The 23,043-nt window shown below is 45.5% G+C and overlaps 1 protein-coding gene across 2 annotated transcripts in view; it reads right to left on the reverse strand.

Annotated features, from left to right (window-relative positions):
* The window catches only part of ASB18 (ankyrin repeat and SOCS box containing 18), a 59,681-nt gene that overhangs the window by 16,732 nt on the left and 19,906 nt on the right, over window positions 1–23,043 (reverse strand). Inside the window, exons 1-2 of one of the 2 annotated variants that reach the window (XM_083711732.1) lie at window positions 17,168–17,515; window positions 8,126–8,393 (exon numbers count right to left, since the gene is read on the reverse strand). In XM_083711732.1, coding sequence (XP_083567858.1) covers window positions 8,126–8,393; window positions 17,168–17,420 — 521 coding nt within the window. In that variant the 5' untranslated portion in view covers window positions 17,421–17,515. Of the gene's footprint in view, window positions 1–8,125; window positions 8,394–17,167; window positions 17,516–23,043 lie in introns of those variants that run through there. The other variant, XM_083711733.1, reaches the window with a different exon arrangement.

The raw sequence follows: 23,043 nt of genomic DNA on the forward strand, positions 1-23,043 counted from the left end.
GATCGTCTAGTCCAACCCCTGCAATGCAGGAATCTCAAGAGATGGGCATCTAACTTTGTGCTGTTGCTTCTGCTAGAAAATAAATAAATAAATAGGAAAAAAGGAACATTTCTTGCTTATACTCAACAGGCATAGGAGCTGAGCATCACAAGCTACACTGAGACTCTGTAGCAATCCAAGCAAGGCATTTCCTGCCATGTGTCAGCACTGTTTATTCAAGAAATATGCCACCCCCCCTTTCTCCATATTCAAGAGGTCCTACAGTTGTATAATAAGATAAATATAAGAGAATATATTTCCGTACCAAAACAGTTTTTGGAGGGCAGGTGGCTGGTTACGGACAAGTTAAAATAAGAACAGGTTTAGTACAGCATCAGACCTATAAATTATGTTCCAGGGCAGGCATAGGCAAATTCGGCCCTCCAGGTGTTTGGGGACTACAACTCCCATCATTCCCGACCACTGGTCCTGTTAGCTAGGGATAATGGGAGTTGTAGTCCCAAAACATCTGGAGGGCCGAGTTTGCCTATGCCTGTTCCAGAGCATAATTTTCAATAGGCTGGATAGGGCACAATTGTCGTCTGCAAATGAGATTCCTGCTCAGATTGACATGGAATACCACACTCATTTCAAAATACTTGCATTTACCACCACCTGAATGAAATCAATGGGCTATTAATTTTCCTTCTGACTTTTATACTTCTGCTCTAAAGCCAATGATAGCTTCCCCGGTGTTTTGTTAGAGAGTGCCCTTTTTGGACTTAACCCTGACTCAGAGACCCTGTATTTGTATTGTATCTTATTTTTAACCCTGTGGCATGGCCAAAGTATAGAAACAAAGACAGGTTTCTCCTCCTCAATTCTCGTTTCTACAAAAGCCTGCACGATTCTCCTTTTTTTTAATCATCCCAGCTTTAGCAAAGGGAGTGCAGTGAATTTGTAGACTCCTCTTACCCCACCGTGTTAATTATCACTACTATAAAAAGAAGGTCAAGGAGAGGAACTCAACTAAATAGGGCGAAGTTGGCATGCATGGCTCCCAAAGTGAAGAAGATAGAAATGAACTTTGCTGGAACTTTAAAAAAAAGGGGGGGCCTTCAAAAAGCTTCTAGATTAAAGCTCCTACATCTTTCTTTTCCTTTTTTTGGTTGAATTCTCATGGATTGTGAAAGTTGAAATGGTTGGAAGGAAGCCCAGATAGTTTTTTTTTTATCCCAGTCACTGAGAGGCTCAAAGGTTTTAAGTCCTGCCCCCATGGTGAATATGGGAACACAGAAGAACCTGACACATAGGTGTTCAGGCCATTGTTACAAAGAGGGAGCCAAATAAAATAGCTCCCTATGTAGGTCAATGACCTGCTCTTTATTGTCAGTAAAAAATTAGGGATGACCTTCAATCCGTTACCTGGGAAAAAAATCAGCAGAAGTAGTTTCCCCTAATCAAAGAGAAAATGTTTGTTACCCAAAGCTTGACCTCCTCACTATCTAACTTTAGCACAACTCTCTGCGATTGAGAAGCAGTGGTCGAATCCCATCTGAAATGTCTGTTAATTTTTGATCCTTCCAAGTAGATGGTTTAGTTATTGTAGAGGCCTCCAGTTGTGCTGCTGTAGTTAAGGCTCTGGCAGCATTTCCATTATAAAGCCATAATATTCAAGGGCTTAGGGCTGGCTCCGTTCTTTCAACATTGCACCTGTGATGTGCGTGGCTTATAGGGCGGCGGTTCAAGTGCTGCCCCCTTGGCATTTGTATAAAATATGATGTAAATCAACAAAGTTGCCTTCACAGCTGGACAGACATAGGGACATGCAAGAAACTACAGTAACATAGATAGAAGGCAGGATTCTGTCCACCCTGCACTTTTCAAAAGCAAGAAGTCCATGCCAGATTTCTCCAAATGTCCTCTAGGGTATAGGATGCGACAACAGCAGGTGAGGGGACTACATTCTAAAAAGGAACTTGGCATCTAAACTCAAAATGCCTTGGCGGGTAAGAATGCAAATCAACTGTTTCCTTTTGCCAGCCCTTGTGCTAGAAATTAGCTGCCCGAAATCATTCCATTTCTAGGACAGTATTTTAATTTGTCCTGTTTGCTAACATGTGGAGGACCAATCCCTAGCTGACCTAAGTCGCCTTTTGGTGTTTAGAGAGACTCAATAATACAAAATAACTGAGAAATCTGGATCTGAAGTTCTTTGAAGAAGAAGTAGTTTAGATTTGATATCCCGCTTTATCACTACCCGAAGGAGTCTCAAAGCAGCTAACAATCTCTTTTCCCTCCTCCCCCACAACAAACACTCTGTGAGGTGAGTGGGGCTGAGAGACTTCAAAGAAGTGTGTGACAAAGAAGGTGTGACATAGCTGTCAACTTTTCCCTTTTCTTGCGAGGAATCCTATTTGGAATAAGGGAATTTCCCTTAAAAATGGGAAAAGTTGACAGCTATGGCCCAAGGTCCCCCAGCAGCTGCATGTGGAGGAGCGGGGAAGCGAACCCGGTTCACCAGATTACGAGTCCACTGCTCTTAACCACTACACCACACTGGCTCTCTTTGGCGCTAGTGCTGTTGTATGGGGTACATGGTAGTCCTGCAGCAGCATAACAAAGCAAACAGCTCTGGTTGCACTGTGGTAGGTTACTTGACTTCACTCAGAAGAAGGAAAATTTCAACCAGTCATAATACCTACTGGTAGTTAATGGTGCATTTAACTGCGAGCTATTTATTTATTTATTTATTTATTTATACATACATACATACATACATACATACATACAAGGGACGCAGGTGGCGCTGTGGTCTAAACCACAGAGCCTAGAACTTGCCGATCAGAAAGTCGGCGGTTCGAATCCCCGCGACGGGCTGAGCTCCCATTGCTCGGTCCCTGCTTCTGCCAACCTAGCAGTTTGAAAGCACGTCAAAGTGCAAGTAGATAAATAGGTACCACTCCGGCGGGAAGGTAAACAGCGTTTCCGTGCGCTGCTCTGGTTCTCCAGAAGCGGCTTAGTCATGCTGTTCACATGAACTGGAAACTGTCTGCGGACGAACGCCGGCTCCCTTGGCCTATAAAGCGAGATGAGCGCAGCAACCCCAGAGTCATCCGCGACTGGACCTAACGGTCAGGGGTACCTTTACATACATACATACATACATACACGGCATACCACTTCTAAGCAATTTTCATGCATTAATATCACAAATCCTACAACACTTACTAGGAAATATTTAGCCTGTTTGAGGGTGCAAGCCTTTACTGGAGCAATACCAACTGAGAGGCTTGAGAAATTTATGATACATCGACACAACATGAGAAACATCACTAAGCATGGCAAATGCATGGACAGAATTCCCTCAGCTCACAGGTAGAGGGAATCATGCCAGCAGAGCCATTCCACCAGCAAAGATACGGCAGCAGAGCCGCCTAAATGGGTCAGGGAAGTGGGTGGGGCAGGCTGGTGAAAGGGGAGGAACACAACATGGCATCCAATGTTCTCCCAGAGACTGGGCTTTTTTTTTTTTAAAAAAGCATTTTCACTGGAGGGGGTGGTGAACTCAAAAGGACACTTAAAAATCAAGCTAAAGGGGAAGACACAAGATTTACCCACGCTGGAGGAATGGCAATCACAGTTGATGGACTATATGGAATTGGCTGAAATGACTGGCAGAATCCGAGACTTGGGAGAAGAAACAATTGAGGAGGACTGGAAAAAGTTTAAGGACTATTTGAAAAAACACTATAAGCTGTATGAATGTTAAAAAAAAAATGCACCTTTCAGGAAACTCTAGCTTCAGCAAATGTAAGTTAATGAAATGAAAATTAAGACACAAGAATTTAGAGGTAAAATAATGAAACAACTTTATTGTGTTTAATACAAAGCATATAAGAATTGGGTTACAGTAAAATTGAAATTAGGGAACATGATAAAATGGAAGATACAATGAGTTTTGAAATAAGTTAACAAATTGCTGATGCTTTATATGACAGGGAACGTAGGGTTTGGAGGATGTGGGGAAGTCCTTTAGATTGGATGGAAAAAGAACATGGAAATTTGTTATTCTTCTATTCTATTTTCCTATAACTATTCTTTATTCTTTTTTCTGTATTTCTTAAAATTAATAAAAATATTTTAAAAAAATAAAATAAAAATCAAGCTAAAGGGAATTTTAAATCTTCAGTTTAAATAAGCACACACATTTTAAAATAAATTCGCCTGCTGCACATGAGCAGCGTGAGATTCCAGAGGTTTCAGCGCTTCCCCAGGGTTTGTGTTTCCTTTGGAATGAGGGGTATATGGTTTATTTACACATATATGCAACCTCAGTCAGCACTGACACCCCAAGAAGGCATAGCTGTCAACGTTTCCCTTTTTTAAAGGGAAATTCCCTTATTCCGAATAGGATTCCTCGCAAGACAAGGGAAAAGTTGACAGCTATGCAAGAAGGACTTGCTTCTCCCATAGCCACAGCCTTGGATTGCAGCAGAAATCAGGCATAGCTCTGCTTCTCAGCTGCCCACCTTCCAACTCCTGGCTCACAACCAGTGGCGTAGCGTGGGGGGTGCAGGGGGGGCCGGCCGCCCCGGGCGCAACATCTGGGGGTTAGGGTTAGGGGGTGCAAATCCACGGGTTAGGGGGTGCAAATTACTTGCCTTGCCCTGGGTGCTGACAACCCACACTACGCCACTGCTCACAACAATCAACTCTCAACTCTGTCTTTGTCTTTCTAACTACCAGCGAGTTGAGGGATGGGGCACTCCCTTTGTTACGTTAATGACTCCTACTCAGTGGCGTAGCGTGGGGGTGCAGGGGGGGCCGGCCGCATCGGGCGCAACATCTGGGGGTTAGGGTTAGGGGGTGCAAATTACTTGCCTTGCCCCGGGTGCTGACAACTCACGCTACGCCACTTCTCCTACTTAGGCCATTACCCCACCCCAGAAGCTAGCCTGGATAGTCCAGGAAGCTAAATCCTTGCTTAGATTTTAACCCTTACTAGACCCAGGAATAAGAAGGGTACAGCCTACCCCTTTACCCACAACTCATAACAGCCACAAAACATGTATTTTAATGATAAATTATTGTAATTTAAAATAAATATGGCATTTAAAATCTAATTTTAAATGGCCAGAACTCTGAATTTATTTATTTTTTTAAAAAAATTCTGCTCAGCCTAACTCTTTGGAGCAGGCTGTTTTCTTCTGTCTTGGATTCAAAGAAAGTGGACAACAGCAGGCCGGGATCACAATAGGCTGTGCCAATCCCATTCAGAGCTATGTTTAGCTGTGCATTATCTATCTGTGTTGTCATACTTGCTCATGTGTCATCTACTGTAAGATTATGTGGGGACACAATTCTTTCAGTTTGCATTGAGTGTGGTGAGAGTTGTAACATTTCTGCCAGACGTTTCTGCACCCTGCCAGAAGCTATGGCCCTACACAATGGCTTAGAAATGTTGTTGTGAATTTTAATGTTTTATTATTTTAACTTCTTGTATGTTTTAATGTAATGTATTCCCCCCCCCCTGATTTTATGGTTTTATCTTTTTGTTAACTGCCTTGACGGTTTTTGTTACAATCAAGCAGTGTACAAATTTAATGAAATAAAGTACCGTATTTTTTGCTCTATAAGACTCACTTTTTCCCTCCTAAAAAGTAAGGGGAAATGTGTGTGCGTCTTATGGAGCAAATGTAGGCTGCGCAGCTATCCCAGAGGCCAGAACAGCAAGAGGGATTACTGCTTTCATTGTGCAGCGATCCCTCTTGCTGTTCTGGCTTCTGAGATTCAAAATATTTTTTTTCTTGTTTTCCTCCTCCAAAAACTAGGTGCGTCTTGTGGTCTGGTGCGTCTTATAGAGCGAAAAATACAGTAAATGAATAAAATGAGAGGTGACAGCTGCCAAGACTCAGTGTGAGGGTTGTGGTACTTCAGAAATTATTTGCCCTGCTCACGTGCTTCCTTCTTCAGTTAAAGGGGCTGGCAAAGGACCCCATAAATTTCCAGAACTATGGGAAAAAAAAATCCCCCCCTCAGTGGCATAGTGTGGGAGGGCTAAGGGGGAGCAGCCCTGGGTGCAAAATAGCACGCCCTCCCCCTCACATGGGACGTGGGTGGTGCTGTGGGTTAAACAACAGAGCCTAGGGCTTGCCGATCAGAATGTCGGTTCAAATCCCCGCGACGGAGTGAGCTCCCGTTGCTCGGTCCCTGCTTCTGCCCACCTAGCAGTCTGAAAGCACGTCAAAGTGCAAGTAGATAAATAGGTACCGCTCCGGCGGGAAGGTAAACAGCATTTCTGTGTGCTGCTCTGGTTCGCCAGAAGCGGCTTAGTCATGCTGGCCACATGACCCGGAAGCTGTACACCAGCTCCCTCGGCCAATAAAGCGAGATGAGCGTCGCAACCATAGGCGCCGACTCCATGGGGCCTGAGGGGGCCCGAGCCCCCTCAAAAGTTCGTTTGGGAGGCTCTGCCCCCCCCCAATAATTTAAGAAAATTATTAGTTATATTATGCTTTGTAAAATCACAAAATTATGTTGGTATTTTTTATTTTCCTTGTTTGACGATAGTTACCTTTTAAAATACATTCAGTAATGAGTTAAAACAAAGCCACTCCCGATCTAGAGAGGGGGTGGGGTTGCGGGCTCTCGACCCATCAACAATCTCGCGGGGCTGGCGTCAGCCCCGCGAGAAGCGGGGATTCCCCCTAGCTCATTAATATTCACCGCCCACGGCGGCAGCCAATCGGCTGCCGCAAAGGGCGGGCCCTCACAGGTTCACTTAAGGTCGGGGCAGCCCGGGGTTCGCCCCTTTCATTCCCCCAGCAGCAGCAGTTTGGAGGTCTTGGGCCCCCCCAATATTTTTTATAAGTCGGTATGGGCCCCCGCCCCCCCAATATTTTTTATAAGTCGGCGCCCCTGGTCGCAACCCCAGAGTCAGTTACGACTGGACTTAATGGTCAGGGGCCCCTTTACCTTTACCTTGGAAGTATGCCACACAATTTTAGATAAGAGTCTAGGTGCAAAGAAATTCTAAGAAATGGTCCCATCTCAACACTCTACCACCTAGTGTCCTGGTTTGCGGGGCAGGGAGAGGGTAAAGATGAGAATCTTGCCAATTGGCTTCCAGAGAAGAAAAATTTACATGAGGACCAACTACTCCAGGTCACCCACAGCATCTTCATACAGATTTGAGCAGGGGCAGGTATGATTTGGAACTATGCGTCTCAGAAATAAAGGGCATGAACATGCGCAGAATGCCTCTTCCTTGCCCCAAAGAGATCTATTAAAAGCCTCTAGGCTATAGCATGCCCCCATGTCTTCTTCAGGCCAATGAGCCTTCTAATTTCTCCAAAGAAGAGTGAGTGAGTCGAGCTGCCATTGTAAGTAGAGTCCTTATCCTCAGCAGGCAACATCTCAACATTTAAAAACGGCATAAAAGCAACAGGCATCACAAATTAAAATAAGAAGCATACATTTAAAAAGAAGAGCTCAGGACTGACTGAAGATGGTCTGCATTCTTCAGTGGTGTAGCAGGGGGGAGGATTGGGGGCTATGGCCCCAGGCACATTTTGTTTTCCCCAAATGTGAACTAGGTCCAAGCACAATAAAAAGGAAAGACTTTGAGGAGAGTTTTGAGTTTACTGGGCCAAATGAATTCAAGAGGACAGGGTGGGGTGGGGAATTTCCACTGCACTTAATATTTTAAGAAATGCCCTGCTTCCTCATCATGGACATGTCCCTACTGGTGGCAGAATTTACACCCCGGTCCCTTGGAGCCGGGCCTTTAGTGTTGCAGTGCCAGCCCCCTGGAGTCTCTTCCTTTCGATGTCAAATCAGTGCTGATAATACTTGGCTTCCAACACTTACTCAAGACATCTTTGTTTAGGAAGGTATTTTCATGTGTTTACTTCAAACTATTTATTGTGTTGTTTTCTGTTCACTGATTTTTATCTTTATTTTTATCTTTTTATTTTTATTGAATTTCATGGTTTCACTCTTGTATGCCACTTTGCTAATGTGAAACAATAAGGAGCCAAGAAATAAACACATGTTTTATGCCTAAATCTAATTCTGAGGCCTAAAGTTGTCAGAATGAACCTGTGGAAGGACTAGAATCTTGCCCAAACATCTTGTTCCTTACCCTAATGTGTTCTGGCTGGTGCACAGGTGCAAAGGTGCTTGCCCATCATCACTCAGAAGATTGGGATTAGCCTTGTGTTCCAGTAGCAACTCTGCGCATTCTCTGTTGCCCCTCTGGCAGGCTTCATGCAGGGCGCTCCGTCCTCCTGGAGCTGCGTTTGGGTCTGCTCGCCAGAAGAGCAGGTGACGAAGGCAGGCAGTGTGTCCGTGGATGGCCGAGATGCAGAGCGGGTTGGTCAGATCCCTCTTGTATTCCAGAGACCACAGGCCTGGAGCAGACAGGGATGGGGGGCGGGAGAAGAGAAACAGAAAGGAAAAGCAAGGATGGGCTTGGGGCTGAGATTTGGGATCACAGGGATTGTCCATGTCTCTAGGGGTACAGGGATTGCAGGTGTTTTTATGAGAATGTTAATGTTCGTTATGGTTATGAATCTGTGGGTGCAAGACACCCTGAATGAAGGCTGAGATGTTAGAACTGGGGAATAGCCAGGCTCATCTCTACTGTAGGCAGACCCAAGTGTGTATTAGGGTGTAGCAAAAGGTGGGGTGGCCCCACGGAAAAGCCTCTGCTATTGGCATAAGGTAAAGGTAAAGGTGTTGGAAAACTAGCCCCATCTGGAGAGGCTGTCCCCTCTCCCTGCTCCCGGAGCTGCCTCTGGCTGCGTTCCCAGACAGACCAGGGAGATCTTGATATAGGCGACATTTCCCAGCGTGGGAAAATGCACACCCACTTCTCCCCCTTGCGCAGGGGAAAGAAGAGTAGTCAGAAATCTATTTACATATTGTTTATTTCTGACATTACAGCTCGACAGAAAACGTGTCCGATCACTTCAGTTTCCATCATCCAGCAAGTGACTAAGACTTCTTTTACAAACACAACAGGAAGGTCTCAAATTACACACTGGACACCCAAAGCCTGTGAACTTCCGGGAATTTACCCTACTTTCCCACAGCTAGCCATATCTCATATTGTAACAAAAGGGACCCCTGACCATTAGGTCCAGTCGTGACCAACTCTGGGGTTGCGGCGCTCATCTCGCTTTATTGGCCGAGGGAGCCGGCGTACAGCTTCCAGGTCATGTGGCCAGCATGACTAAGCCACTTCTGGCAAACCAGAGCAGCGCACGGAAATGCCATTTACCTTCCCGCCGGAGTGGTACCTATTTATCTACTTGCACTTTGACGTGCTTTCGAACTGCTAGGTGGGCAGGAGCAGGGACTGAGCAACAGGAGCTCACCCCGTCGCAGGGATTCAAACCGCCGACCTTCTGATTGGCAAGCCCTAGGCTCTGTGGTTTAACCCACAGCGCCACCCTTGTCCACTATGCTATTGGCATAGTGAGCTAATTAAGTCAGGCCAGCGTCCTAAATTATGACCCCCTCCTTAATCTAGGAAATCAACATGAGTTAGGCACTAATTAACTCTGTTTCCCTGGAAAGAGGGGTAAACAATTAGGAAGTTCATCAAAGGGGCTAGGTGTGGAAAGGGCACCTGGAAAAGCCTCCCTCCCTCCCTCCCTCAGGGGATAAAAGATGAGGGTTTAAAGCAGCAGATTGGAGTTAAGAGGGATTCAGCTGAAGAGGGGGCAGGGTGTGCTGCTTGCTGTCTGTTTGAGTGCAAGGCTATGGGGTGTGTGTGTGTGTGTGTAAATAAATCATTTATCCTAAGGACCCTACAGTCTCTGCTGTGCCTCATTTGTCCAAAAGGAAACACAGATGCTGGGTTAAGATGAGCCTGCAGCCCATGGAATGTCACAGTGCCATGCAGATTGGGGTGGCATGTAACAATATGAATGTTGAATGGTATAATCTATGCATGCTTAGATTTTTAAATGCAAGTTGCTTGGCGACCTTTCAGGTAACAAGCAATTAATAAGTCTGAATAATAATAATAATCCTTCTATGAGCTTTCTGTCATGTCTCTCAGTATTGAAATGATTAAACAAACATGCAAACAGTTGATGGATCATGCGGCATTCGAAGGCACTCAAACACATTTTTTTACTTCATAGAATTTATACACTGCTTAATCGTAAAAAACCTCACAATGGGTTAGAAGAGATAAAACAGTAAAATCAATTTAAAAAATACAACCCTACTTTAAACCATACAAAAGTTAAAATACTAAAATACATTAAAATTATCTCACCTTTCTAAGCGTCTGGGTAGGCTTGTCTAGAGAGGAATGTTTTAGCAGTCACCAAAAATAGTACAGCAAAGGCCCCTGCTTGATCTCACTAGGCAGGGAGTTCCAAAGTCCAAGTCCTGCCACACTAAATGACCACGTTCTTACACATGCGGAGTGGGCATCATGTGGCACCAGCAGCAATGCCAATTCCACCAATCAAAGTGGCTGGGTGGACACATGTGGGGTAAACTGCAAGTAAATTGCTCCGCAAGTTACTAAGGGCTTTGTGTGCTAATAACCTTGAACTTAACGGCGTTTCTGTGCACTGCTCTGATTGTCAGAAGCAGCTTAGTCATGTGGCCACATGACCCGGAAGCTGTACGCCGGCTCCCTCGGCCAGTAAAGTGAGATGAACACTGCATCCCCAGACTCGGTCACGACTGAACTTAGAATCATAGAATCATAGAATCCTAGAGTTGGAAGACACCACAAGGGCCATCGAGCCCAACCCGCCAAGCAGGAAACACCATCAGAGCACTCCTGACATATGGTTGTCAAGCCTCTGCTTAAAGACCTCCAAAGAAGGAGACTCCACCACACTCCTTGGCAGCAAATTCCACTGTCAAACAGCTCTTACTGTCAGGAAGTTCTTCCTAATGTTTAGGTGGAATCTTCTTTCTTGTAGTTTGGATCCATTGCTCCGTGTCCGCTTCTCTGGAGCAGCAGAAAACAACCTTTCTCCCTCCTCTATGTGACATCCTTTTATATATTTGAACATGGCTATCATATCACCCCTTAACCTCCTCTTCTCCAGGCTAAACATGCCCAGCTCCCTTAGCCGTTCCTCATAAGGCATTGTTTCCAGGCCTTTGACCATTTTGGTTGCCCTCCTCTGGACACGTTCCAGTTTGTCAGTGTCCTTCTTGACTTAATGGTCAGGGATCCCTTTACCTTTTAACCTTGAACTTGGCCTGGTAGCAAATCAGCAGCCAGAGCAGATCTCTGAGCAGACGTGTTTTGTGATGACAAGGCCTCGCTCTCCCCATTACAGCTGGACCAGGGGTTGCAAACAGCTTGGGGCTTGAGGGCTACTTTCATTGTTAGGCAACCCTCCTGGAGCCTCATCCCCAAAGTGGGTCTAGACCAGTGGTTCCCAACCTTTTTTGGCCATGCCTCACCTAAGCATCTCTAAAATCTTGACACCCCCCCGTGACATATAATTCACCCCCTGCTCCTGCCACTTACCACCTGGCCCAGGGCGGGCCTGAAGCCTCACAAGGACTGCTGTGCTCTGCTGCCCAGGAGGATCCGGAGGGGCGCAGATTTCTTTTTAAAATGTTTTAAAATTTTCCTTTCCCTTTTGATTTTTTTGTATATGGGGGGATGGGGGTGGGATGGATGTTTGGTTGGGCTTGGGAATTTGTTTGATTTTGATGGATTTGTAATTTTTACAGTTTTTTATTTGTATTGTTTTATTGTTTTCTGGGTTTTTTTGTTTTGTTTTGTTTTTTGTTTTTATTGTCTTAAGTTCTTATTTTGTTCTTAAGGGGAGGGGTCAGGGCTGCCGGGGAGTGGGCCCCAGCCCACAAAATGGCTGGGGCATGTTCCACAGGGGGGGATGCACTGGGACAACTGATATCAGTGATCACGGGTAGGAGGAGGAGTTATGCTAATAATAATAATAATAATTATAATAATTATTCAAAAAGTGAGCTCCTATTCATGTGGAGGAAGCCTAAAAAGCCACTAACGTGGTCTAAACAAGCTTCCAAATTGGGAACCATGGGTCTAGACACATATGCAGCCCCCTCGCAATCTGTGCAGAATTGCTGAGGTAGGGGGTTAACCCCCTCCCTGCTCATCAGAAAATGGGGCTCCAGGTGGATGTTTGGCTGCTCATCTGGCCACAGGCGAGGGAGAGAAACTTCAACCTCTCCACCCACCTTAGCCCTGTGTCTACTTCATTGTTTTTCTTTTTGACATTATTGCCAAAATTGATGGGATTGTGGGAAGAGAGAAAATTGTGGCTGGAGGCCTTGGCATACTTCCCAAAAGAGGAAGCCACTTCCCCCAAAATGAATGCATCAAATATGGTACCGGGGAACATAGCTTAAAGGCTAACAAATTTATTTTTACATAAGCTTTCATGGACTACAAAAATACACAGCGTGTGCAGTTTCACAGCTCTCAGCAAAACACAAACAAAAGACATTTTGGCAACCTTAATAAATAAAAAAGAAAATATTGTAAGCATGTGCATATTTTAAACTCACTTTTCATTCTTTTTGCTCACTTCCTAACTCGGATCAGTCACAAACTCTCAGCCTAGCCTATGTCACGTGGTTGTTGTGCAGATATAGTAGATGACATAAAATGGCTATAAAAGGGGGCTCAATTCTAAAATTATGGTTGATAGCATATCCCACTTTCATAAAATAATGTTAAACACAGCGAATTGTCTATAATTCAGTTCTATTTGTTTAGCATTGATACTGGCTTCCCCTTCCTCACAGGAAAGCCAAGGCTGCAACTCTGTACCCAACTTACCTGGGAATAAACCCCATTAAACACAAAGAGATTTATTACTGAGGAGACATGCAGATTGTTGTACTGTAAGTTAAACATACAGGGAATTTTCAAGGACTGCCTGGACTTCAGCTACTTATTGTGTTGCAGCATTTGCAGAAAAAAAACCTTGTAGGGATTACCTAATCTTAGATGAAACCAGTGGCGTAGCGTGGGTTGTCAGCATCCGGGGCAAGGCAAGTAATTTGCACCCCCTAACCCGTGGATTTGCGCCCCCTAACCCGTGGATTTGCGCCCCCTAACCCTAACCCCCAGATGTTGCGCCCGGTGCGGCCGGCCCCCCCTGCACCCCCCATGCTACGCCACTGGATGAAACCACTAAAGGAAAGATGCATCTTGGTTTGTTAGGAACAAACAAAGAACAAAGGGGAAATTTAGGGTCTTTATATTAGAACTACAGTGGTGCCCCGCAAGACGAATGCCTCGCTAAACGAAAAACCCGCAAGACGAAAGGGTTTTCCGATTTTTTAGCGGCTTCGCAAGACGAATTTCCCTATGGGCTTGCTTCGCAAGACGAAAGCCCATAGGGAAATCTCCGGGGACAGTGGGGAAGCGCAGCGCGCCTTCTCCTCTGTTCCCGGACCTGTCCTAAGGCTTGCGGTGGGAGGTCCGGGAACAGAGGGGAAGGCGCGAAGGGCTTCTCCTCTGTTCCCTTGCGGTGGTAGGAGGGTTTTTCCTCCCCACCGCCAACATTCAGAACAGCATTCTGAATGTTGGCGGTGGGGAGGAAAGCCCTCCTCCCACCGCAAGCCTTCAGGACAGGTCCGGGAACAGAGGGGAAGGTGCGCAGCCCCGCGCGAGGGGCGCTCTTAAGCAGAGCGCCCCTCGCGCGGGGCCGACATTCGCCGCTTGGAGAGCCCTGCGGGGAAGTCCTGCAGGGCTCCCCAAGCTGCGAATGTCTGCCCCTCCCGCGGGGCAGCAGGCTGCTATCCGCAGCTTGGAGAGCCCTGTGGGGAAGTCCTGCAGGGCTCCCCAAGCTGCGAATGTCTGCCCCTCCCGCGGGGCAGCAGGCTGCTATCCGCAGCTTGGAGAGCCCTCTGGACCTCTTCTGAAGGCGGGTGGGGGGCAAAAGTCTTTGTCCCCCCTGCCTGCCTTCCCGGGGGATTTTAAAATGCTGGCGGGCGGCAGCGCTGCCGCCCGCCAGCATTTTAAGATCGCCCCGGACAGCGGAGAAGTCCTCCGCTGTCCCGGGGTTTTTAAAATGCTGGCGGGCGGCAGCGAAGGCTTCGCTGCTGCCCACCAGCATTTTAAAATCGCCCCAGGACAGCGGAGGACTCCGCTGTCCCGGGAAGGGGGGGGGAAGCAAAGACTTTCGCCCCCCGTCGGCCTTCAGAAGAGGTCGGGGGACAGACTGTCCCCAAACCTGGTCTGAAGGCGGTTTCCATAGGAACGCATTGATTGATTTTCAATGCATTCCTATGGGAAACCGTGCTTCGCAAGACGAAAAACTCGCAAGACGAAAAGACTTGCGGAACGAATTAATTTCGTCTTGCGAGGCACCACTGTATAACAATTCCAAGGACTAGAAAATGAAACAGAAGCAGGAAGGGGAAGTGCACTAAAGCCTGGTCTCCAAATAATGCAGTCATGAATCAAAGTTCTGACATTACTCATTGGCTAAAAACACTAACAGAAAAGACAGGAGCAGTCAGTTTGGCTGATCTCACAGAAATCATGTAGAAGGATGCCTACACATTTTGCTTTATAACTTTCCTTCTAGTAGCGCTAGAGACTACTATATATACTATATACTATATATATACCGTTATATAGTGGATTGGGGGGAGGGGGGGGAGAAGAGGACATCGGGACATCAGCATGCAATCCTTTTAAGCAGCACAGGAAATGTAACTGTTACACAACTGGAAGGTACATGAGTGAAAAAGACAGCAATATCTCCTGGTTCTCCTGACAACGTGTGGAAAAGGGACTGGGGGAAACTTCAGCCAAGGGAAATGGATCTTGCTATTGAAAAGGATCACTGGCACCTCACAGTCAACCATTTCAATACTTTCCTTCGTTCTGCAAATGCTGCCAAGTGCTCCTGCTGGATATGACAGCGACACATTACACTCTACCCCCTCCGAAAACATGCGGGGCTGGGGGTTAGCCCATACGAGTCAGGGTGGATATAAAAAGCAAGCAACAATAAAAAGAAGAAGTCCCCAGTGAATACACATCAGTGGCCTGGATTTCACATGGCACACAGAGGTGCCTTCTTGTCATGAAGGAACAAATCGATATTATGCTGGTAACGAGCTATAGAAACTTTGCTGAGAAACTTTTGAAAAGACTTTGTGCTAATTGCTCCACTGCATTTAAAGCAAATATGCAGCCTATTGAAGTCCAAGCATGTGCAACATACTGGTCACCCAACCACTAGACAAGGAGCTAACAAGGCTTACATTGCTTTTGAAGAGATAACACTAAAATGTTTATCCTGAGGCCCTGGTCAAAATGCTGCTAGCACAGAATGGGGTCCTTTCCCATTGCAGGGAAATTCTTTTGTGCGAATCTTATTCTTTTCTGTCCCCACCCCCTTTTCATTTTTGGTTCCACAGGTTTACTTTTCAGTTTTAAAGCAATTATTTTGTGGGGTTCCCTCTAAACCCCTTAATTTTACCCCTTTCGTGGCTGTTTACTACGGATGACAGCCCCTCCCCCTCCTCAAATAAACCAATATAACTATATTCTGATATCACTAAGGGCAGGTGAAGCCTATTTAGAGTGAGAGCAAAGCTTCCTGTATAAATCATGTGGGCAATCCTTGCCAATTAAGGTCAGCGTTAAAAACTGAAAACTTCTGATAGATATCTTTCAATACTGATCAAGAATTTGGAGGAAAGAAGTTGCCTGTTTTGGCTCAGCCCTAGGATGAATCATGATACACAAACAGACCAAATAAAAAGCTTTGTGTAGAGATTTCTATATTTGGTAATCCCACCATCTATCAAGAAGTTTTTCCTTGCTAAACCATTCCAGCCAATCAAATAAATTAGGAACACTATTTCATTCTGCCTGGCTAACAGGATATTTATATTTTCTACATTGCTATCACATAGCAGAGCTGGAGACCTGCCTCTGCAGCTGTCCAAGAAAATACAGGGACTCCAAGACGCTGCCTGACCTACTGAGCAAACAAACGTAAGTCAGAAATGGCCATAGCAGGAGGCAAGAAGGCTCATTCTTTTCTGCTCCTTGCATTATACACAAGGCAGCCAGGAACAGATCAGCAGTAGGGATGCTGGATGAGACTGTGTGACAAAGGTTCACAGAGAACATTCAGCAGCACCTTTACCTGTGAGCACCCCACACAGAACAGCAGGCAGAAAGGGTAAAAAGAGTAGATGTGCAGGAGGGGAGAAAGGGTGGCAGCTCTGCCTGTACTGGGAAACAGTCCTGCTCCTCTTCCACCACCCCTGCAGGCAGCCCCTACCATCACCAAACAGTCCCTACAGCAGGGCGATGTGCAGAGCTTTTGCACCAGACTGTGTCACATAGACCTCTCCTATCACCATGTGGGGAGAGATGGGATCAGAGGTCTGGGAGGACAGCAGTGGACTGAGGGGCTGCAGCAGGAGCTGCTCAGCATGACTACAGAGATGCAATCCCACACACTGCCCAAGGTGATATGAGAGAAGTACTGGCTCCATTGCCAGGTGAGGGAGGTGTGCTCCCTAACTTCGAAAGGTATGGCACCCATGAATGAGCTGGGGAGAAAACAGGAAATGTGGCCGGGAGTGGGGGGTGGGGGGCTCACCTGGGAGACAGCACTGATGAGCCTGAGGTGATCAGACCAAGGATGATTCCCTTGGAGCACGGTTGGGTGACTGGAAGGTAAGCACGAACCTGAGGAGGAGGAAAGTTAGGGGCTGCTCAACCCCTTTCACTTGGTCTGTGGCTCAGTGGGAATCCCAACCCAAGAACCCTTGCTGAGACTTTCTATGATGCTAACAATACTGGACCCATTAGGATCCTCTTCAAAGAGGGTCAGTCCTGCTCCTTAGACCAGATTAGCACATCACCACTGCCACCTTGCTCAGTTTCCATTAGCCTGTCCAGGTCTAGAAACATATGGTGATAGCAAGCCCACAAGCCTGTTCACTGCTGACAGTGCTCTACGATACTAGCCAAAGACCCTTGCTGACCCACGTGAAAGAGCTGCTGGGAGGGACGAAGGGATGAAGGAACCATCCCTGCACACAGACTTGGGAGCAACTGGATAGCCACAAATAAGAGAACACTTTTTAAAAAGCACCACTTGCCTTAATTTGGATTAGTAAATAATACCTGTTTAAGTTTGAAAGTGGTCCTTGAAATCTAGAGTACCTGACAGTCCATAAGCAGCTTTCTTTTTCACCTGCCATTCCAGCTCATTTTTACTGATCTCAAAGACCATATTGACATCTTCGTAATACTGATCGACCAGAGCTTTGAGCTTCTTGAGGTTTCCTGTGACCAGAGCCTCAAAGTATTTGTCCAGAGGAGCATGGCGAGTCTTCAGCTTGCATCTGGATCCTCCTGGCTCAAAGATCTGCAGCTTGTCTACAGCAGGTCCTGACACCTCTTCCATTGTGCTCATCTGCAGCTAATTTTAGTCCAGAACCTTGTTGTGCAGATTACGGAGGTCTTATTTTTTGTGTGACTCTGTTTGTGCTGCCCAATTAAATTCTAGTTAGGGCTCTGACATAGCTTGTATTTAAATCTGGTGCTAATTGTTACTTGATACAATTAAAGTCACGTGGGTGGGTGGGTGGGTGGCTACAATAACAGCCACTTTACTACTGAGATTACATGTGGAAATAAATATAGCTTGACAAGGTCAAATATTCACAAGACGGCTTGTGCTGGAATTCCTGCATGGAGATATTTTAATTCCAAGCATGATCTTGGCAAGGAAACATTCTCATCCACAGTGAGGTTTTTCCCTATAATTGATGTTAGCCTATTTTAGTCCAGATGACATGTAATGGTTTGCATGCTTTGGGATCTCTTGCATTTCAAATTTTTATCATCTGCTTATCCACATGATTTTCAGCACCAGGTTTTCTTTCCATGCCATCACCATGAAATACAGTTCTGTGATTAGGATATATATCCTGGTCATGTACAATGCCATAAAATATTGACTTTCTTTATTGCATTAAAGTGTCATAGCATTTTTCACTGAGCAAATTCGAATCTGTTAGCCCTTTTTTATGCTGCAGAAACTGTATTTCCTAGGGACTAGAAGCCAATGCAATAGAATCCATCTGTGCTTAAGGTTTGTGAGAATTTTTCCATTGCTTTCAGCTAGGATACTATGGTGGTGCTGGTGGTGACTAGACTAACATTTGACTCTAGAAGCAGGATCAGTCCCTAAACTCACTGACTGAAGGGCACACAGGGGACAAGCCAGAAAGAGGAGATGCTTAACTCCTGTCTGTGCCCAGGGCTGTGCCTAGGGCTCGGCAACAAAGCTGTTTACATGCAAGAAGTACCTGATATCACAACCAGGGGCTAACTTTTGCCAATAGGGTGTGTAATTAGAAATGCCTCAACACCATCCCCACAGCAGTACATCTGCAAATCTAGAAATTATCATAATAAATAAGAGAAATAATTCAGGGGTCTCCCTCAGCAGGTGATGGACTCTCCTTCCTTGAAAGTTTTAAAGCAGGGATTGGACGGTCATCAGCCATATAGGAGATTCCTGCATTGAATCTCAAACATTTGGGTCCCAACTGTTTCTGTGGTCTTTTGTATCAAATGTAAGCTGATTCCTAGCTTGTTGCAGAGCAGAATAGGGCATCCTTAGAAAAGATAGGACACTTTTCAATAAGGAAGGTTTCCAACTTAAAACCTTATATTAATCAATCAATCAATCAATCAATCAATCAATCAATTAATTAATTATACCCTTTTCAAAACATGTCAGGTGTTTATTGTGGCATGCTATAAAGTTTCAGCATACATTGCTGTCGGCCATCAATTACGACTGTCCTTTAGCATGTGTTTGCAAAGCTTACAGTTAACATTCCTTAGGCCAGAATCTGCCTAAAATGAAAAAAAAAAAATGTTCTGTGAACCAACCTGAGACCGCCCGTTAGGGTGGTATATAAATTCAATAAATAATCATAAATAATCATAAAAAGCCTGCAACATCCTTGGGCTCACTATAGAGGAAAGAATTAGCTGCTCTGTCAATCTGAATGGTGAAGAGTTTTCTGTCATTCAAAGCTTGAATTCCCTATCAAGTCTTTGTGGTCATTACCTTTTCCCTTAATCTCTGACTCCTCTTTCCCAATTACTTTCCAGTCAACTTCTTTTCCCAGGAGTTCATTTTTCACCTTGGTCCCTTTTATTTGCAGGAGGAAATGTTATGAAGTACGGGTCCTTGAAGCTTGGTGTTATGTACTTAAGTTCTCACCCTGGGCCAGCAGGGGGATACTGTAGATAGTTATGCAAATAAGGGATCGAAAGTGACGTTCAGTGATTGGATAGTTTTAGAAAGTTGTTACAGTTACGTTGTACTGGAGCCCTATATAAGCAGGCTGACTGAACCCTTCAGTTCAGTTCTGTTCTGGCCTGTGAATAAACAAGAGCTGTTTGAAGAACTGCTGTGTCGTCTGATATGTTCACCCACAACTTAACACTTTACATCTCACAAGTGAGACTGGAATTTTGCTTCACAATGATGCTCTTAAATGCTCTTTTGCTTTAGCTTGGTAAGAAGTGGCCAGTTGTTGTTTGGCAGAAGAATTCTAGTAGGTTCTCCTGTAGTTGAAGGATTCCTTATGCAATGAGTGGCTAAGAGTTGTTACGCTCACAACCCGCTTTCTAGTGCCTATTTGGGATGCAATCCCTAGGGATATTTGCTATTTGCCCAAAACACAAAATTGAACATTTAAGATTGCTGAAATACTTATTTCCTCTTTTTGATACTGCAATCCCTTTTGCATTGTAGCCAAAAGGTCTGCTGGAGCAAAAGCAAATGGCAACCCAAATTCATCTCTTGCCATCTTCATCCAAGTGGTGCTTTGCACAAGTCACACCCTATGGTGCTTCATGACCTCTCTGCATGAGGCAGAGAGAGAGAGAGAGAGGACTGAAGTGTCTGGGCTGAAATGTGTGGAAATGGTGGTTAAATAACTGGGAAGTGGGAACAATGGTGGCAAGCTGGCCTGGAAGTTGGCAACCTGTGTGGCATTCTTTGCTGTTTGCTGGGCTCATACAGATGAGCCAGTTTAGATGAAAAGCGCTTAGAGTAGATTATCCCTCCTCTGTTTCATGAGTGCAATAAGACAATTATGTAATTTACTTGAAAAAATTATCTTTGAATCATAGAACTGTAGAGTTGGAAGGGACCATGAGGGTCATCTATCCCAACCCCCACAAGACTCTGAGGGCCATGAGTTCGAGCATCACTTCAAGCAAAAGATTCAGCCAGACATACATCTTGTTGGAGAAATTGAGTTGCTGTGGATTTGGCATCTGACAGTGATTCATGCACATTTAATGCACATTCTTTCCTTGGGGACAATCTCAGAGCTGATTTAAAGGTGTGCAATGACAAACCTAGACAGCATCTTAAAAAGTAGAGACATCACCTTGCCAACAAAGGTCCGTATAGTAAAAGCTATGGTTTTCCCAGTAGTGATGTATAGAAGTGAGAGCTGGACCATAAAGAAGGCTGATCGCCGAAGAATTGATGCTTTTGAATTATGGTGCTGGAGGAGACTCTTGAGAGTCCCATGGACTGCAAGAAGATCAAACCTATCCATTCTGAAGGAAATCAGCCCTGAGTGCTCACTGGAAGGACAGATCGTGAAGCTGAGGCTCCATTACTTTGGCCACCTCATGAGAAGAGAAGACTCCCTGGGAAAGACCCTGATGTTGGGAAAGATGGAGGGCACAAGGAGAAGGGGACGACAGAGGACGAGATGGTTGGACAATGTTCTTGAAGCTACCAGCATGAGTTTGACCAAACTCTGGGAGGCAGTGGAAGACAGGAGTGCCTGGAGTGCTCTGGTCCAGGGGGTCACGAAGAGTCGGACACGACTAAACGACTAAACAACAACAACATTGTCCAGCCCTGCATGCTGCACCAGTTTGTGTGTCTCAAAGCAGCTCCACACCAGACTTTCTATGCACATGGAAGATTAAAAAGTCAAGTTGGCTTCTGCTAGGCTGGAAGAAACTCTACTGAGGAAAGCAGGATTGCTCCAGAAGATACTGCAGCCCCTTCAAGGCCCCCATTTTCCAGGGACAGTCCTTCTGTTTCCCACCAGTGCTACAGCCACCAAGCTCGGGGAGGAGGAGGAGGAACCAGCAATTGTCCTGAGTGGCAGCTGTGGAACTTGACTCCATGTGAAGTGAGGCAGCCTCCACGCATCCACATATGATTATAGCAGTTTTTAATGGCTTGTCTATGGCTGTATCCGGATTTTTAGTGTGGTCATTTTAGTGCATACAATGTAATGAAAGGCTTGCGGTTTTTTTTTTTTGTTTCTTTGGGAAAATTTTGTTTGAGAATTGTATTATGGTATACAGTGGTACCTCGGGATGCAAACGGGATCCAATCCGGAGCCCCGTTCGCATCCAGAAGCAAACATAACTAGTGATGGCACGTCTGCGCACACGCGCGTCCTTTCTGCTGCTTCTGCGCATGCGCGTGACGTCATTTTGAGCGTCTGCGCATGTGCGAGCGGTGAAACCCGAAAGTAATGCGCTCTGTTGCCACGGAGCGCAACTTGAAGACGCTCAACATGAATTATATACAACCCGAGGTATGACTGTATTCTGCCAGTGTACATTTTTAGTGTACATTTGGGAAGCCTTCTGTTTGAAAAGTGATCTAGAACTCTTTTGAATGAATAGATATTCTGTATGTGTAAGCTAGCACATCTAAATCTCTGCTGTGAACTTCAGGCCGCTACAGATTATCTTTCTTTTAAAGCAAAGTTAACATGTTTTATGTGGGGATATAGATAGCTTTCCTCCAATTAGCACTTCTATTGTAGTGGAATCCTATTTCCCTGGCAAAGACTCACCAGCGAGTCTTCCTTCATCTTTGGGCATACATTGTTCTCCTTGCCATGTAGAAATTTGGATAGCTTCTTCTGGACATCCTCCGTGATGAGTGAAACAACTCCTGCAAACACACACACCTCACTTGCCTGATTTTTAAATCACCTTTATGGGTTTTTTTTTAAAGTTTCTATATTGGCAGATTACTTACTCTTGTACAACTCAAGGGCTTTTGGTGCTGCTTCTAATCTTCTTTGCATAAGAAAAAGGAAGATGACAAAAAGCAACAACATTTTCCCCTTCCTCCTGCAACATGCATACCATTACCTACCATTTCACAAACCATTGAAAACTGATTTTAAATGTTCTTTTCTTTGCAGGAAGTGCCCTCTTCCTCCCTATCACTGGAGCAGTGGCGTAGCGTGGGGGGTGCAGGGGGGGCCGGCCGCACCGGGCGCAACATCTGGGGTTAGGGCAAATCCACGGGTTAGGGGGCGCAAATCCACGGGTTAGGGGGCGCAAATTACTTGCCTTGCCCCGGGTGCTGACAACCCACGCTACGCCACTGCACTGGAGGACTACATTTCTATTGGTTAGTTTTTGTAGAAAGAAAAAGGGAAATGGGCTAGCAAACCTCCCTTGTGGACAGCATACTGAGCGTCTGCAGCTGGACCAGGGTGGTGCTTCTAAGCGTAGGCCCTCTTATTTTTAAAAACTGTCTGAGTAAGCCTTTGATAGAATAAAGCAAAGAACTTCACCTTATTTCTGCTATATTCCACACACACCCTTGGCTGCCCCCAATCAATCTGGATGATGTAATTTGCCTGATAAAATTATGTGTACTAATTATGCAAATGAGCTAGACTAAATTAGCATGCCCAGTCTGCATAATTTCTCATTCAAGCACAGAGGCATGCAGGGAGGGAGTGGGCAATGGAAGGTCACCTTTCTTGACTGCTTGGCCTGCAAAGAGACGGACTGTTTTCACTCCAGAGATTTTGTACTGCTAGAGGCTTCAAGGAGGAGGCTGCCTCTTTCCCCATCATTCAGAACACCTGCTATTCCTCTAACCCAAACATTCCCCTTTCTAGCACCCAATTAGTAGGACCATCAGGGCGTGGGAGAAGCTTGCTGTGAATATTCCACAGAATACTCTTGAAATGTCAGCATTAATATGTGTGTGTCTACACACACAA

The sequence above is a fragment of the Podarcis gaigeae genome, assembly GCF_964106915.1.
Source record: "Podarcis gaigeae genome assembly, chromosome: 1".
Lineage (NCBI taxonomy): Eukaryota > Metazoa > Chordata > Lepidosauria > Squamata > Lacertidae > Podarcis > Podarcis gaigeae.